The sequence below is a fragment of the Vigna umbellata genome, chromosome 3 (assembly GCF_029865625.1).
Source record: "Vigna umbellata cultivar VRB3 chromosome 3, Vumbellata_1.0, whole genome shotgun sequence".
Lineage (NCBI taxonomy): Eukaryota > Viridiplantae > Streptophyta > Magnoliopsida > Fabales > Fabaceae > Vigna > Vigna umbellata.
In genome coordinates, this window is record NC_142167.1 from 44843352 (window position 1) to 44856348 (window position 12997).

General features: G+C 37.0%; 2 protein-coding genes across 2 annotated transcripts; both read right to left on the reverse strand.

The window, feature by feature from the left end:
* Nucleotides 1-148: 148 nt before the first annotated feature.
* Nucleotides 149-3866, reverse strand: LOC148202641 (uncharacterized). Its single transcript, XM_088110512.1, has 3 exons — nucleotides 3691-3866; nucleotides 1188-1445; nucleotides 149-724 (listed from the first exon to the last, which is right to left on the reverse strand). The coding sequence occupies exons 2-3, from the start codon at nucleotides 1329-1331 to the stop codon at nucleotides 419-421; spliced, it is 450 nt and encodes a 149-aa protein (XP_087966638.1). The 5' UTR covers nucleotides 1332-1445; nucleotides 3691-3866; the 3' UTR covers nucleotides 149-418.
* Nucleotides 3867-6531: 2665 nt separating this feature from the next.
* Nucleotides 6532-8779, reverse strand: LOC148202642 (uncharacterized). Its single transcript, XM_088110507.1, has 4 exons — nucleotides 8462-8779; nucleotides 7816-7959; nucleotides 7518-7723; nucleotides 6532-6853 (listed from the first exon to the last, which is right to left on the reverse strand). Exons 1-4 carry the CDS (start codon nucleotides 8695-8697, stop codon nucleotides 6705-6707), a joined length of 735 nt encoding a protein of 244 aa, XP_087966633.1. The 5' UTR covers nucleotides 8698-8779; the 3' UTR covers nucleotides 6532-6704.
* Between the last annotated feature and the right edge of the window lie 4218 nt (nucleotides 8780-12997).

Sequence of the window (12997 nt, forward strand, 5' to 3'; positions counted from 1 at the left end):
AATCCGAATCAATTCTTTAGCTTTACACCATCTAATCATCGAATCACATTTTTTTTGGATTGATTTGGCTTGAAAGACAAAAAGTTACAATTTTTTTATTTTGTTTTGCAAAGAACAACAGTGTCACATGACGCAGAGGACAACGATGTCACCGTTCAGCTGAGTTTCATTAATTCTGCAAAAACAAACCTACATGTCACATTCAATGGATGGAAAAACAGGAAAAAACAGCTTTTCCAAAATAAAAAAATTATCCTGATGCCACATTCGGCCAAAATTCACACGAGTACAAAGAACTGAACAGCGGAACACAACACAACACGGCTTACATAGTATTTACAATACCATAGTTCCTCTCCAAAGGAATCAAACATGAAATTGGTGTTTATTTTAGGACCTATATGAAAGTGGGGAATCCTTAGGGTAGCAACACAACAGATCCTGTGGTCTTCCGATTCTGCAGGTCTTCATGTGCTCTTGCTGCCTCAGACAAGGGATAGGTGTCAGTAACTCGCACCTTTAAGACACCAGAAGAAACCTTGGCAAACAAGTCTCCTGCAGCCTCCAAGAGCTCATCCCGAGTGACGTTGTAATGCTTTAAGGTGGGTCTTGTCAGGAACAAGGACTTTGTAGCCAGGGAAGATAATGGAACTGGATCAGGTGTGCCCGATGACTGCCCAAAACTTACCATGTAACCTCTAAGCTTCAAACAAGCCAAAGATCCCTGCACATGCATAGTTAAGGGGCTTTGATGATAATATGCCTAAAATTGTTAAATGATAGAATACAAACATTAATGGAACAGACCAAGGGAACCAAAGTCCAACTTTTTAAAAATGAAACCTCGCATATGTTAGTTAGTGTGGTCATAATCAAAGTAAGTAATCAGACAGACAGACAGTTATCTGAGAACTTTAGGGTATTTAGTGTTCATCATCTAGGATCTGGTCGGTATTTTTTGATGTTTTAGTTTTCTAAGTACTGATAAACATACGATCAACTGAATCATAAATCTAAGCATTCTTTTGGACTCCTGAATATGGTTCAAGAATCAGAATATAAGTAAAAAGCTGTTTATGGATACCACCAAGGAAGACACAACATTGTTATTATTGTTTTCACTCGTGCACTCAACAATTCGATTTTTAAATTGCACTTAGGCATAATATAGAATGTGACAGTTATACCTCAAATGTATCTTTTCCCACAGAATCATAGACTACTTCAACTCCATTGCCTGATGTAATTTCGTTGACACGAGCAACAAAATCTTCTTCTGTGTAGATTATTACATGATGACATCCATCCTCTTTGGCCTGAGCTGCCTTCATTTTATTGGATACAGTTCCGATAACGGTTGCACCAAGAGAATTTGCCCATTGGCACAATAAGGATCCTACTCCTCCAGCTGCTGCATGTACAAGAATCGTGTGACCAGGTTCAACCTGCAAAATGATAGATATCTTAGTCTGTGTATGTCATCATATTGAGGCAAGATTACGGGAAACAGATTGAGTATAGGATGAAACATATTTGGTTAATGTTCTAGTCAGCTATGATAACAACAAATGTCACATCTTTGCTAGCTGCAACCATGTTTTTGGTGCTGAACCTGGGACATCACAAGCATGAATGAGGCAATCACAGATTCACACTAAGTGAGGAATATCTTAGTTCATTAAATCCTGCATTTGACTTAATTAATATCACTTTGTTCTCCTCCTTAAGGTGAAATCTCATTTTGTACATTTCTCGGGCTTTGACATGATTGAATAGAATTCCATTTGGTAAACGGGGACTTAAGTTGCAAATTGGAAGTACAGGATTTTAGCATGGTTTTCATAAGCCATTGTGCTCTCTTAACGACAACAAATAGATTCTTTCATGTGGTTCTCTCAAGGTTCTTACCAATGAGTCACTAGAGGAACCTATATCTTCTTTTATAACAAGGAGTAACCAAGTGTCAGAACCTATTAAATGCATCCAAGCCACCTGTTAGGCTCATTAAATGCAACCCACGACCCTTTGCTCAGGTGCATTAAAAATGCACTCAAACTCTGACTTCACAACTTGCCAAGTGTCAAAATGGAAGGTTCGTAAGTCAGTAAGTGGAGTGCAGGTGTCCGCTATTTGGTCGAACACTATTCACCGAATGCTACTTGGACGGACGCTATAAGATCAAGCATAATCAGGCTGAACGCTACAAACCGAGCACCATAATAGATTCAGCACTATTTGGCCGAACGCTAAAACCGAGCACCATATCAGATTGAACACTATTAGGCCGAACGCTAAACCCAAGACCACATTGGATTAAGCAATATTCGGACGAACGCTAAACCGAACACCTCACTAAAATCGGTTACTGGCTGGACGAACATTAAGATCAATCTCTCATGCTCAACACTAAAACACCAAACGTTATTAAACAGAATACTATTTGGCCGAACACTATTTGAACGGACGCTAAGATTGAGCGCTTCGACTTAACTGTTTGTACGAACGTCCAAAGATCAAGCATCAACAAAGACCGAACGCTGCCTATGGCGAGTACTATCTGAAGATAAACATCATCGAGACCGAACGTTCGCTATGAACGATCACTAACTTAGAATCAACATCATCACGATCGAACGTTCGCTAACTCATAGTATGACCGAACGCTTACAACCTAAACCTCAGAATATCTGATCCAGGTCGAACGCAATCACTCACTAATCACATAATAATACCGAACGCTCAAGATCCAAACTTACGACTATCAAATTAAGACCGAACGCTCAAGATTGCTATCCGAGAATATCAAGTTAAGATCGAACACTTATGCTCACTAATTCACCAAGGCCGAACGTTTAGGATTTAAACTTAGAATATCAAATTAAGGTCGAACGCTAACATTCACTAATAATCAAGACCGAACGCTAAAATCCACAATTCACCAAATTCGAACGTTCATGATTTAAGCATAAGAACATCAGATATAAGACCGAACGCTACAATAACTAATTCACCAAAACGAACGTTCAAGATCTTAAACCTAAGAATATCATATTACAGACTGAACGCTTACTAATACACCCAAAACCGAACGTTCCAGATTCAAACCTAAGAATATCAAATTTAGATCGAACGCTTGAATCACTAAATCTCAAAAAACCGAACGCTCAGGATTGAAGCCTGATAATACGAAATTCAGCCGAACACTTCAGTCACCCATTCACGAAGACCTATCGCTGAAGGCTCACCAAAACAAGCCCAGAACGAACGCTAACGCTCGTTAATATATGATACAAGACCGAACGGTTATTAGGCCGACCACTAATGTCGAGCACTTTTGGGACGAACGTCTAATATGTTACTAACTTTCATTCAAGGACGAACGCTAACGCTGGGTACATCAGAAAATAAAACGGAACGCTCATAGTATTTTGGCCGACCACTAATTGGTCGAGCCATTTGGACGAACGCGCGTTCTGCAGAATTCTGCAGAATCGCACCAGATTTCCAGAAACCCCAATTTCATCCCCTTCTTCCCAGATTTGCATCAAAATACAGATTATTTCAACAATCAAAGAAATAGATCTAGCTCCCCTTACCTTCTACCCATCATACAATATGTTATATCCCAAGTTAAACCCCTTACCTTCTACCCATCATACACTATGTTATATCCAAAGTTAAAACCCTTACCTCTAGTTCCAGTGAGTTTCCACAACCCCTTGAGGTTCAAAGCAAAGACCAAAGATGGCTTCCTTTCCTTGCGTAGCAACAGTGCTTCCCACAATTCAAAACTGCACTCCCAACCTATGATTTAGCATAGTATCTGTATATTCCTCCACTCTCTCACATAGACTAGAGTTTATATAAGAAAAATGGTAGGGTTCTTATCTAAGTCACAACTCACGTTTTTAATATGCCCCTACTAACTTAACCATAGGTTTCTTTTACTTAACTCTACAACCTCTCCAAAACCATGCACAACAAAACAAAACAAATCATGGAAAATCTTGCAACACCTTTTGTCAACTACTGTCACGTTCACAACCTCAAATCATGGAAAAAAAAAGGGGAAACACAAATGTTAAATACATCCAAAACTAAGTACTAAACTATGTTTTCTTTCTTATCATAAAAAGCCAAAAAGAATAAAAACTTTAGAAAATTAAAATAAAATTAGTACTCATTAAATTTTTTTTAGGTTTAATCCTTTTTGACGTCCCTATTTGTGTAGGAATGTCTCAGTCGTTTTCTAAAGTGTATCAAAATGGTTCTTAATTTTGAAAATTTATATCAATTGAGTCCTTTCCGTTAAGTTGGCTGGACGACGTTAAAAAAATTGATGAGTGAGATGCTGAGATGACGAACGAACGCTCGTCCACCACCGAACGAACGCTCTTCGACCTCTTACCGCTGGACGACCGTTTGTTCCACACTGGACGACCGTTCGTTCGGTGGTCGCCGAGCGTTAGTTCGCTGGTGGACGAGCGTTCGTTCGGTGGTGACGAGCGTTCGTTCGTCATCTCAGCATCCCACTCATCAATTTTTTTAACGCCGTCCAGCCAACTTAACGGAAAGGACTCAATTGATATCAATTTTCAAAATTAAGGACCATTTTGATACACTTTAGAAAATGAGGACCTATCTGAGACATTCCTACACAAATAGGGACGTCAAAAAGGATTAAACCATTTTTTTATTCACTTTCTTAATATTTTCATTACACAAATACATATCATAATTAATTATTGGTTTAATCCTTTTCGACATCCCTATTTATGTACGAATGTCTCAATTGGGTCCTCGTTTTTTAAAGTCTATCAAAATGGTCCTTAATTTTGAAAATTGATATCAATTGAGTCCTTTCCGTTAAGTTGGCTGGACGGCGTTAAAAAAATTGATGAGTGGATGCTGAGATGACGAACGAACGCTCGTCCACCAGCGAACGAACGCTCGTCCACCAGCGAACGAACGCTCGTCGACCTCTTACTGCTGGACGACCGTTCGTTCGGTGGTCGACGAGCGTTCGTTCGCTGATGGACGAGCGTTCGTTCGCTGGTGGACGAGCGTTCGTTCGTCATCTCAGCATCCACTCATCAATTTTTTTAACGCCGTCCAGCCAACTTAACGGAAAGGACTCAATTGATATCAATTTTCAAAATTAAGGACCATTTTGATACACTTTAGAAAACGAGGACCCAATTGAGACATTCGTACATAAATAGGGATGTCGAAAAGGATTAAACCTTAATTATTTAGTAACACAAAATATAGTAAAATAAAAATATTACAACCCACGATAGGATAGGCCATCGACTAACCTATTTTGACAACAGTACTTTTAACTCTTTAAGTGGTAATGTGTTTAAATGGTCACACCACAGTAGGCCACTCCCAATATTGAATTTGTTTTATGGAAATTACTCTCATTTACGATTTAAACATAATTATTTTAACAGATATCATACACAAATTCTAGCATTTTACCTTTTATAATTATATATAGGGTTAAATATGTTTTTAGTCCCTAAACTATTGGCCATTTCTGGTTTTCGTCCCTCTTTCAAAATAAGGTACAATTTAGTCCTCGTTCTTTTCGAAACTTTGGTTTTAGTCCTCGAAAACTAACACCGTTAAAAATTTGGTAGTTTTTGAGGACTAAAACCAAAGTTTCGAAAAGAATGAGAATCAAATTGTACCTTATTTTGAAAGAGGGACAAAAACCAGAAATGACCAATAGTTTAGGGACTAAAAACATATTTAACCCTTATATATATAAACTCAAATATATTTTCAGGTCCTATAAATTAACAGCTTACTATTTTGGTTCCATACACTTTTATTTTTAATCCTTAAAAGAAATTTGAAATCGTTCTTCTTATAGTTCTTAAAAAACATATGAATTTTGATTTTAGTTAGTAAAATGTTTTTTTTTTCATTTTAATTTCTCTAAAATATTTAATCTCTATTTTTAATTTCTAATATTCTTTCTGAAGATAAATAAATACATTCATTCAAGTAATACTTACTGTTTCATATACCATCATCTTCCAAATTATCGTTTAACAATCTCGAAAAAGCAAAAAAAATAAAAATTTGTTTTATCAACCAAATATGGTTTTCTGGCCAAATTTGTTTTATCAACCAAAAACTCTCACGTATTTCACCACCAAATAATTTAAATTTATTGGTCAAATATATTTTTTATTCCAAATTATTTTTAAAAATTATATTTCACCCGAATTATAAATCTAATACAAATTCTCTCTAATAAACATGTAAAAGTTATTTTATAATCCAAGATACAAAATTTATCACCAATTAAAACGATATTTACATCATTTTCAGAAAACAAAAGAATAAAATATGGTTTAGAAAAAATACAATATTTTAAAATAATTTAAAGATAAAAAACATACTTAATTCTAAAATTATTTAATCTTATTGCACATTAATTTGTTTTATATATCATTGTTTGAAAGCCAAACCAATGTCGATGTGTTTCATTCATTGAATCGTCCATGACTTCATAAGTTTACAAAAAGTAAATCACTTTGATAAACATACTAGCTGACAAAATCGTCTCATTACTATACAACACATACTTTCTAGTGTTTTTTTAGGAAAAATTTTAAAAGTGAGAGCAAATGAAAGTTGGAAACACAGCCACCTCCAAAGAAAAGAACACAAGAAAGAGAAAAGAAATGTTAATCACTTGAGTAATCATCACCTTCTTCTTCATGATCAGCAACAATTTTCTCTATAAACTGTTTACGGACTCCTTCAATGACTGCTTCATTTCTACTATGACCATCATTAAGAACAGGATTCGATTGGCACAACACTAATGCAACACCTGATATTCCACAATGCAAATAATTCAATGTCTTATCACTACACAACTTTTAAAGAATGTAAGACAAAGCAAGCAAACCCGATTTTATTATCCAATATCTATCTCCAAAGAAAATATTCATCCAAATTAAAGGAATACCAAAATTTTGTATTATCCCTCTCCTCACCAAGTAACATATATGAAAAGAGTGTCAGCTCCTCCTCCTTTTAAGGAGAAGGAAAGCCACAGAGCAGCTAACCAAACACTACCTAAATGTAATAATGTTATCAAAATGATGTAGACCAAAACAAAATTTGACTATTTAGGCAGATAGTTATCAGGATCAAGGTCATCGGTCATCAGTGGCAGATGAAGGCCAACATTTCACCATAAAAAAAGACCATTATGGTCCATGGTGCTGATAGTTGGCCTCCCTTCACAGATTTCCTGTGGCAGAGGGGTTGAAGAACACCTCCTTATAGTCTTATGGCAGCACTATAACAATTATTTAACAAAATTGATGAGGATTACATTCACACTGGAAGCAAAAACCTTTAAACTAGTTCTAGTATGTCATAAAAATTGCATCACTTATTGTTAGAAACTCCTCTGAAAGCTTGGCCTTTAATTCCATCAAAATAAAAGAACATAAAACTACGAGGCTGGCAGTTTTAGACATAAATACCTTCAGGAGTACATCTTCGCCCGAAACTATGCAGACCCACGTAATTTCCTTTAACTGCCCCATTGTTATAAACCAATAAAGTCGGAACATTTCGATCTGGATAGTTTGGGATACAATCTGTAGATATTATCTTAACAAATTTTGTTGCAGGATATTTTCTTGCCAATTCTTCAATGCTTTGCATCAACAAGCCACATTCAGGAATCCTGTCAAAAACACATAAACAGTCACCATAAGAAACATGACCCTGAAAAGCTATAGATTATAGAATCAAAGAAATTCCAAAATCAAATCATACCCATCCTTGTAAAGGATGACAACCACCCAAACATCAGATGGAGCCTGTGACACCTCTCGAACAAAATCAGATCCTGAAATAGGAATCACAGATCCAAACCTAAGTACTTTAGCTGCCTCTTGAATCTCAGCCAACCTCTTCTTCCTGTCACAACAAAATGATTCAATTAAGAACAAGTAGAATAAACACACACACGCAAGTAAACCAAATTTTGCTTTCTCATAATCTCATTTATTCCTACTTTTCAAGTAAGTTCAGCGCAAAAAAGCCATAAACAAGAGCGAAAATAGGCTCTTAAGCTTTAATTCACCATAAAATGTTAATCCAGAAAACAATACCTAACAAAATCGTATTGATAACATACAAAATATGGAACAAAAGGGTAATTAAACAGACTCCTAAGCATTAATTTGCTCTAAAATATCAAATCCACAACAATTCCCAACCAAGTTGTACTCATCAACAAATAAAATAAACACACAAATACAAGTCTCATACAGTTGTTCTCAAGCAAACAATACAAAAGAGTCACATCAACAAAATCCTTATAAGCTTCAAATTTTGTTCAATCTCGACCACCTTGGAGAAAAACAAAACCAACACACGAAAGAAAAACCTTGAAAAAACCAAAAAGGTGAAGGAGAACCTATATTCTTGGAGGAATCGATCATCGTCGAGGTCGTCTTCGAGGTCTTCGAGTTCTTCGGAGGTTTTGGAATCGATCCAGGTTTTGTCTTTGGGTTGGTCATCAGAGGAAGGGGTGAAAGGTGGGGGCTTGAAAGCGGGTGGCTTTTCGGGCAAATTTCCAAGCTTTCTCTGGATATCGTCCCATTGAGTAGAGGCTCCTTCTACGTCCTTGTACACGAAATGGTAATCGCCCATTCTTCTAGCTTCTCTTTCAATCTGGATTTTGATTACAGAACCAATTTGGGTGCCTCAATGTCTTTCTTTTAAATCATGCCCAATGCAATATGCAATCTAAAGACCATGAATTTTTTTTATAAAATCAATTAAAAATTATTACTTTCAAGACAAACAACTCAACTATTAATTTCAAAATTATTAGTGTGAATTTATTTTTTATGGGTAGGTTGTTTATTTAATCGAGGCTTAATAGCACTAATTGTATCAATTTTTTAGGTTTATTCAGAATTATCCAAATTTTTGTAAATGTACGTCCTAAATAATATAGTCCTAAAAAATATAATTTATATTTAATTTAGTTTTTTTTAAAAAAAGAATAAATCGTTAACCGTGTCTTGTGTAATTAGTGAATGAGATATTCAAAAGGTTAAGGTAGAACTTTCGAGATCGCATGACCCCGAGATAGAATTACCAAGAACTTAATCCAATTACCTTTATCGATCGGTCATAAGGCTATAATGTTAATAAGTAGGTAAGGGACGGTTTGACCGAGGGTATGTGCGTTATGCTCATCAGTTGAGAAGTAAATGTTAAAAGATTGGTTCCACACAACAGCAGGGAAGTGGTTGGATTGCTTAGAATGCAATCTAGTAGCAATTCAGGTAGAGCTTTTCAAATTCATCTTTTAGTTCTGTACAATCATTGAAGAGTAAGTTGGGCAACCAGTTGAAGATATTTGTTCAGCTTATTACTCCAAGCGAACGGCCAGACGGATAGGAAAATCCAAAAACATGAAGACCTGGGCGTACGCGTGCTTTGAGTCGATTATGGGTCAGAGATGAAGTCTCGTTTTCTCCAATGACCAAGAAATCCAGTCTTTGCCTAAACCTAAGATATTTGATACTCTCCATCAATCACTTGGAAAAGTTTCTATGCTCTCCTTCTTAAACAGTAACTGTCTGTTAGACCAACTTTTAATTTATTTAGTTGGTTTCCTTGCTGATTAGTCGTTCGGTTTTCGTCTAATCGTTCGTGGCAAAACTTTCTCTTCCTTCTGCGCGTAGGTTATAAACGAACGTTCTATTTTTCTCTTCTTGGACGTTCGCTATTTCCATCCTTTACTTGGATTGATTCTATATATATAAATATATATATATAATTATACACATATATTAGTTGCCTCGGTTTTCAATAATAATTCAATCCCGTAATATTCAGATCATTTCTCTCTGTGCTTTCTCTTTTCTATTTTTGGGTTTCTTCTGTTTCTCTGTTTCACACTCGAATTAAACAGTGATAAACTTTTCCATTGAATCTTTTCCTTTTGAAGACTTGTGATTTCCTGCTAGTAACTTTCCATTCTGTATTTAGGCCACCAATCGGTCAACCTTTCAAGGCCATCATCTCTTTAATTAAATGTTATCGACTAGTTCTTTACGTCAGAGTTCTTCTGTAATTTACTCTCTTCCCATAATCATTCAGCCTTACTCAAATATAACGGATCGGTATGGTTGAAACCGGTTAGCATTGAAGATTTACCAAGGACGTGCGTGTAGGCAGAGCCGCTCGTCCTAAGAAGCTGTTTCCCGAATTCATTGGTCTTACCAAATCTTAAGGAGAATCGGGCAAGTTGCGTACGACATAACCTTGCTTCCTCAACATTCCAACCTTCACCCGTCTTCACGTATCTCAACTCCGGGAAAGTATATTGGAGACTCGTCTCGTGTGCTAGAATTAGAAAACGTTCGTATTCGTGGGAATCGATCGGTAGAGATACAACCAAGTATTGGAGATAGCCAAACCAAGTGCTACAAGAGGAAAGTCATCAGATTGGTGAGTGTAGTCTGGGACGAGAAGACTGACGACATTACGTGGGAAGTTGAATATTTCAAGCCGAGACAAGTACTCTCGTCTATTCTTTAGTATGTCTCAATTTTCGAGGACGAAAATTTTTGTAGTTAGGGGGAATGTCAGAACCAGTAAAATCAAAAGTCAGAGACCAGTAAAATCCACGCACGTATTGTTTAGTGGAGTTCACGTGTCAAGAGGGGGACTCGACACTCAGATGACGGACGCCAGGTGTCAAGCGCAGAGGATCTGAAAATCAGTTAGTGGAAACCAGGTGTCGACGGAAGGGGGGAAGTTCGTTTTGACGTGTGATGCAAAACTTGGATTTTCAGAAAATCTACTCCACTCTCTCTGCATGCACCCTCTTTTCAGATTTCTAAAGGATCCCATTCTCTCCTCCTTCTCTCTACGTCTTCTTCATCTTCTCTCTGAGAAAACACTCACTTTCTCTCCTCCGATCACTATTCCGGCACCGTAGGATCACTTCCGGCGTCCTAAGCTTTAGTTTGATCCGATTGGTTTCAAATCCTGAACGGGTAAGTTTTTCTTGTCTTAACCGTTCGTTTGTATGAACATGCAAACCAAACTCTGGCTGCATGCGATCACCTTGTCTGAATCAATCTTAGTTTTCTGTAACTTGTTTTAGTTTGAAGAGTTTGGTTGAGCGTTGAGAGTAGAAGAAATCTTAATTCCGTGAAGTGAGTTTTATTATGAAGGACGAACGACTTACAAAAGCTCTATTACCGATCGGTCAAATAACAAAAGGAAAGAAAGTGACCGAATGGTCAATTCGTGCTAAACTACTAACTAACCCCGATCGTCCTACGGTTCGGCCTTCACCTCCACTTCTACGAGGTTCTCGTCCTCCAAATATTGCTCTTCCAGTGCCTCTTCAAGTAGCGCACTCCCATCTGCTCACATCCACACAGATGGTCATTGCAACGACAAGACGGACGTACAGATACAGGACAACACAATGAAAAAAGGAAGGGTAAGCTTATGTAATTTAATTCAATTGTCAAACGTACAATTCATACACCAACACAACATATAACGTTAACAATACACTTAAAGCAAGGCCTACTACTAGACCGACCGTCCGGACTGTATGACATCTGTGTAGCTACGACGTTCGTGCACCCGGGTGATGTAGTAACTGGGATACCCTCAACAGCTGCCAGCCGAGGTTAGCCCTATCTGTCCAAAGTAACCCTAAGGACTAGGACCTCCTGCCGTTCCCACACATGACCCACTCTCCTCTACGTGAGGACGAACGCTCACGGAACATCAGGATGAATCGACAGCTTAGCATAACCACAGTCATACTTTACAAATTCCAATATTCAATACATAGAGTCGTTCCTCCCTGGAACGCTCGTTCAAAATCCACCATCGTTTATTCATCTCATATACGGTTCATTATTTATAATATTTCACTTCATTTTCATTTTCATCTTTCAATCCAAGTTCACAAAATAACGAACGTTCAGTCCTCTTTATAATGAGGACGAACGTGAAGAACAGAACGAGAAACCTTAGTTCAAGAGCAGAATAAATTCGACTACAAATACACATCATTTTTGACGAACGACATTTACCATTTGAATCAGTTAAATGAACTGACTCTCGGAGGATTAGATCAATACTCAAAGAATAATTTACGTACAAAGACTCTAGACCGGATCCAATGGATAAAACCACCTCAAGACGATTTCAGAAACATAACGAGAATAATTCTATTTTAGAGACCGACTGCCAGTCTATGACCGAACACAGTAAGAGGATTTTGCTGAATTTGAACGTACGCTATTTCCACACGTATGATATTTAAAGACGAAATCCGAGCGTTCGGTATAAGATCGAGCACTACTTATAACGTACGCTAGGTGTAAGACCGAGCGCTACTCATTACAAACGCTACGTGTAAGACCGAGCGCTACAAATCTTAAAGTACAAGATATATATATATATATTACTTTATTTCGAAGATTAGGGTACGACTATTCTGAGCCGAACGCTCCCAGATAGTATTTTCACATGAGGACGTTCGTTCTCGATCAGAGTTCTTTCCAAATGAAAGAATTCCATTTTAACCAGTTTACTAGAAAACCGAACGGTAGAGGACCGTTCGATGACGAACGTACATAATCATAGTAAGAAGTTCATATTCAAATTTTGCAACTATTTTCAACTTAAGTTTTTCAACATACCAGTTCATACTTTTATTCTTCACATCAAATATCAATTTTCAGACTTTATAGCATCCACATTAATAATTCATACTTCGAATTAATAACTCATTTTCACATTTATACAAATCAAACATCATTATACAGATCAACCAGCATACACCATATTCATTGAATTCAAACAGCGATCGTTCATACAAAACACAACATACGAATTAAATCAAACAAGCTTCCCTTATCTGGATCTGTAAAAGAACCTTCTACAGACTGCAACTTGGTTC

Bases quoted from the DNA above. Each gene is read 5' to 3' on its own strand.
- LOC148202642 (XM_088110507.1), bottom strand. From the start codon at position 8,697: ATGGGCGATTACCATTTCGTGTACAAGGACGTAGAAGGAGCCTCTACT. The intron at 7,724-7,815 runs GTATGATTTGAT...TGTTTTTGACAG, and splicing joins GTCATCCTTTACAAGGATGG to GATTCCTGAATGTGGCTTGT. The intron at 6,854-7,517 runs GTATTTATGTCT...GTGGAATATCAG, and splicing joins GCGAAGATGTACTCCTGAAG to GTGTTGCATTAGTGTTGTGC.
- LOC148202641 (XM_088110512.1), bottom strand. From the start codon at position 1,331: ATGAAGGCAGCTCAGGCCAAAGAGGATGGATGTCATCATGTAATAATC. The intron at 725-1,187 runs GTATAACTGTCA...ATGCATGTGCAG, and splicing joins TGGGAAAAGATACATTTGAG to GGATCTTTGGCTTGTTTGAA.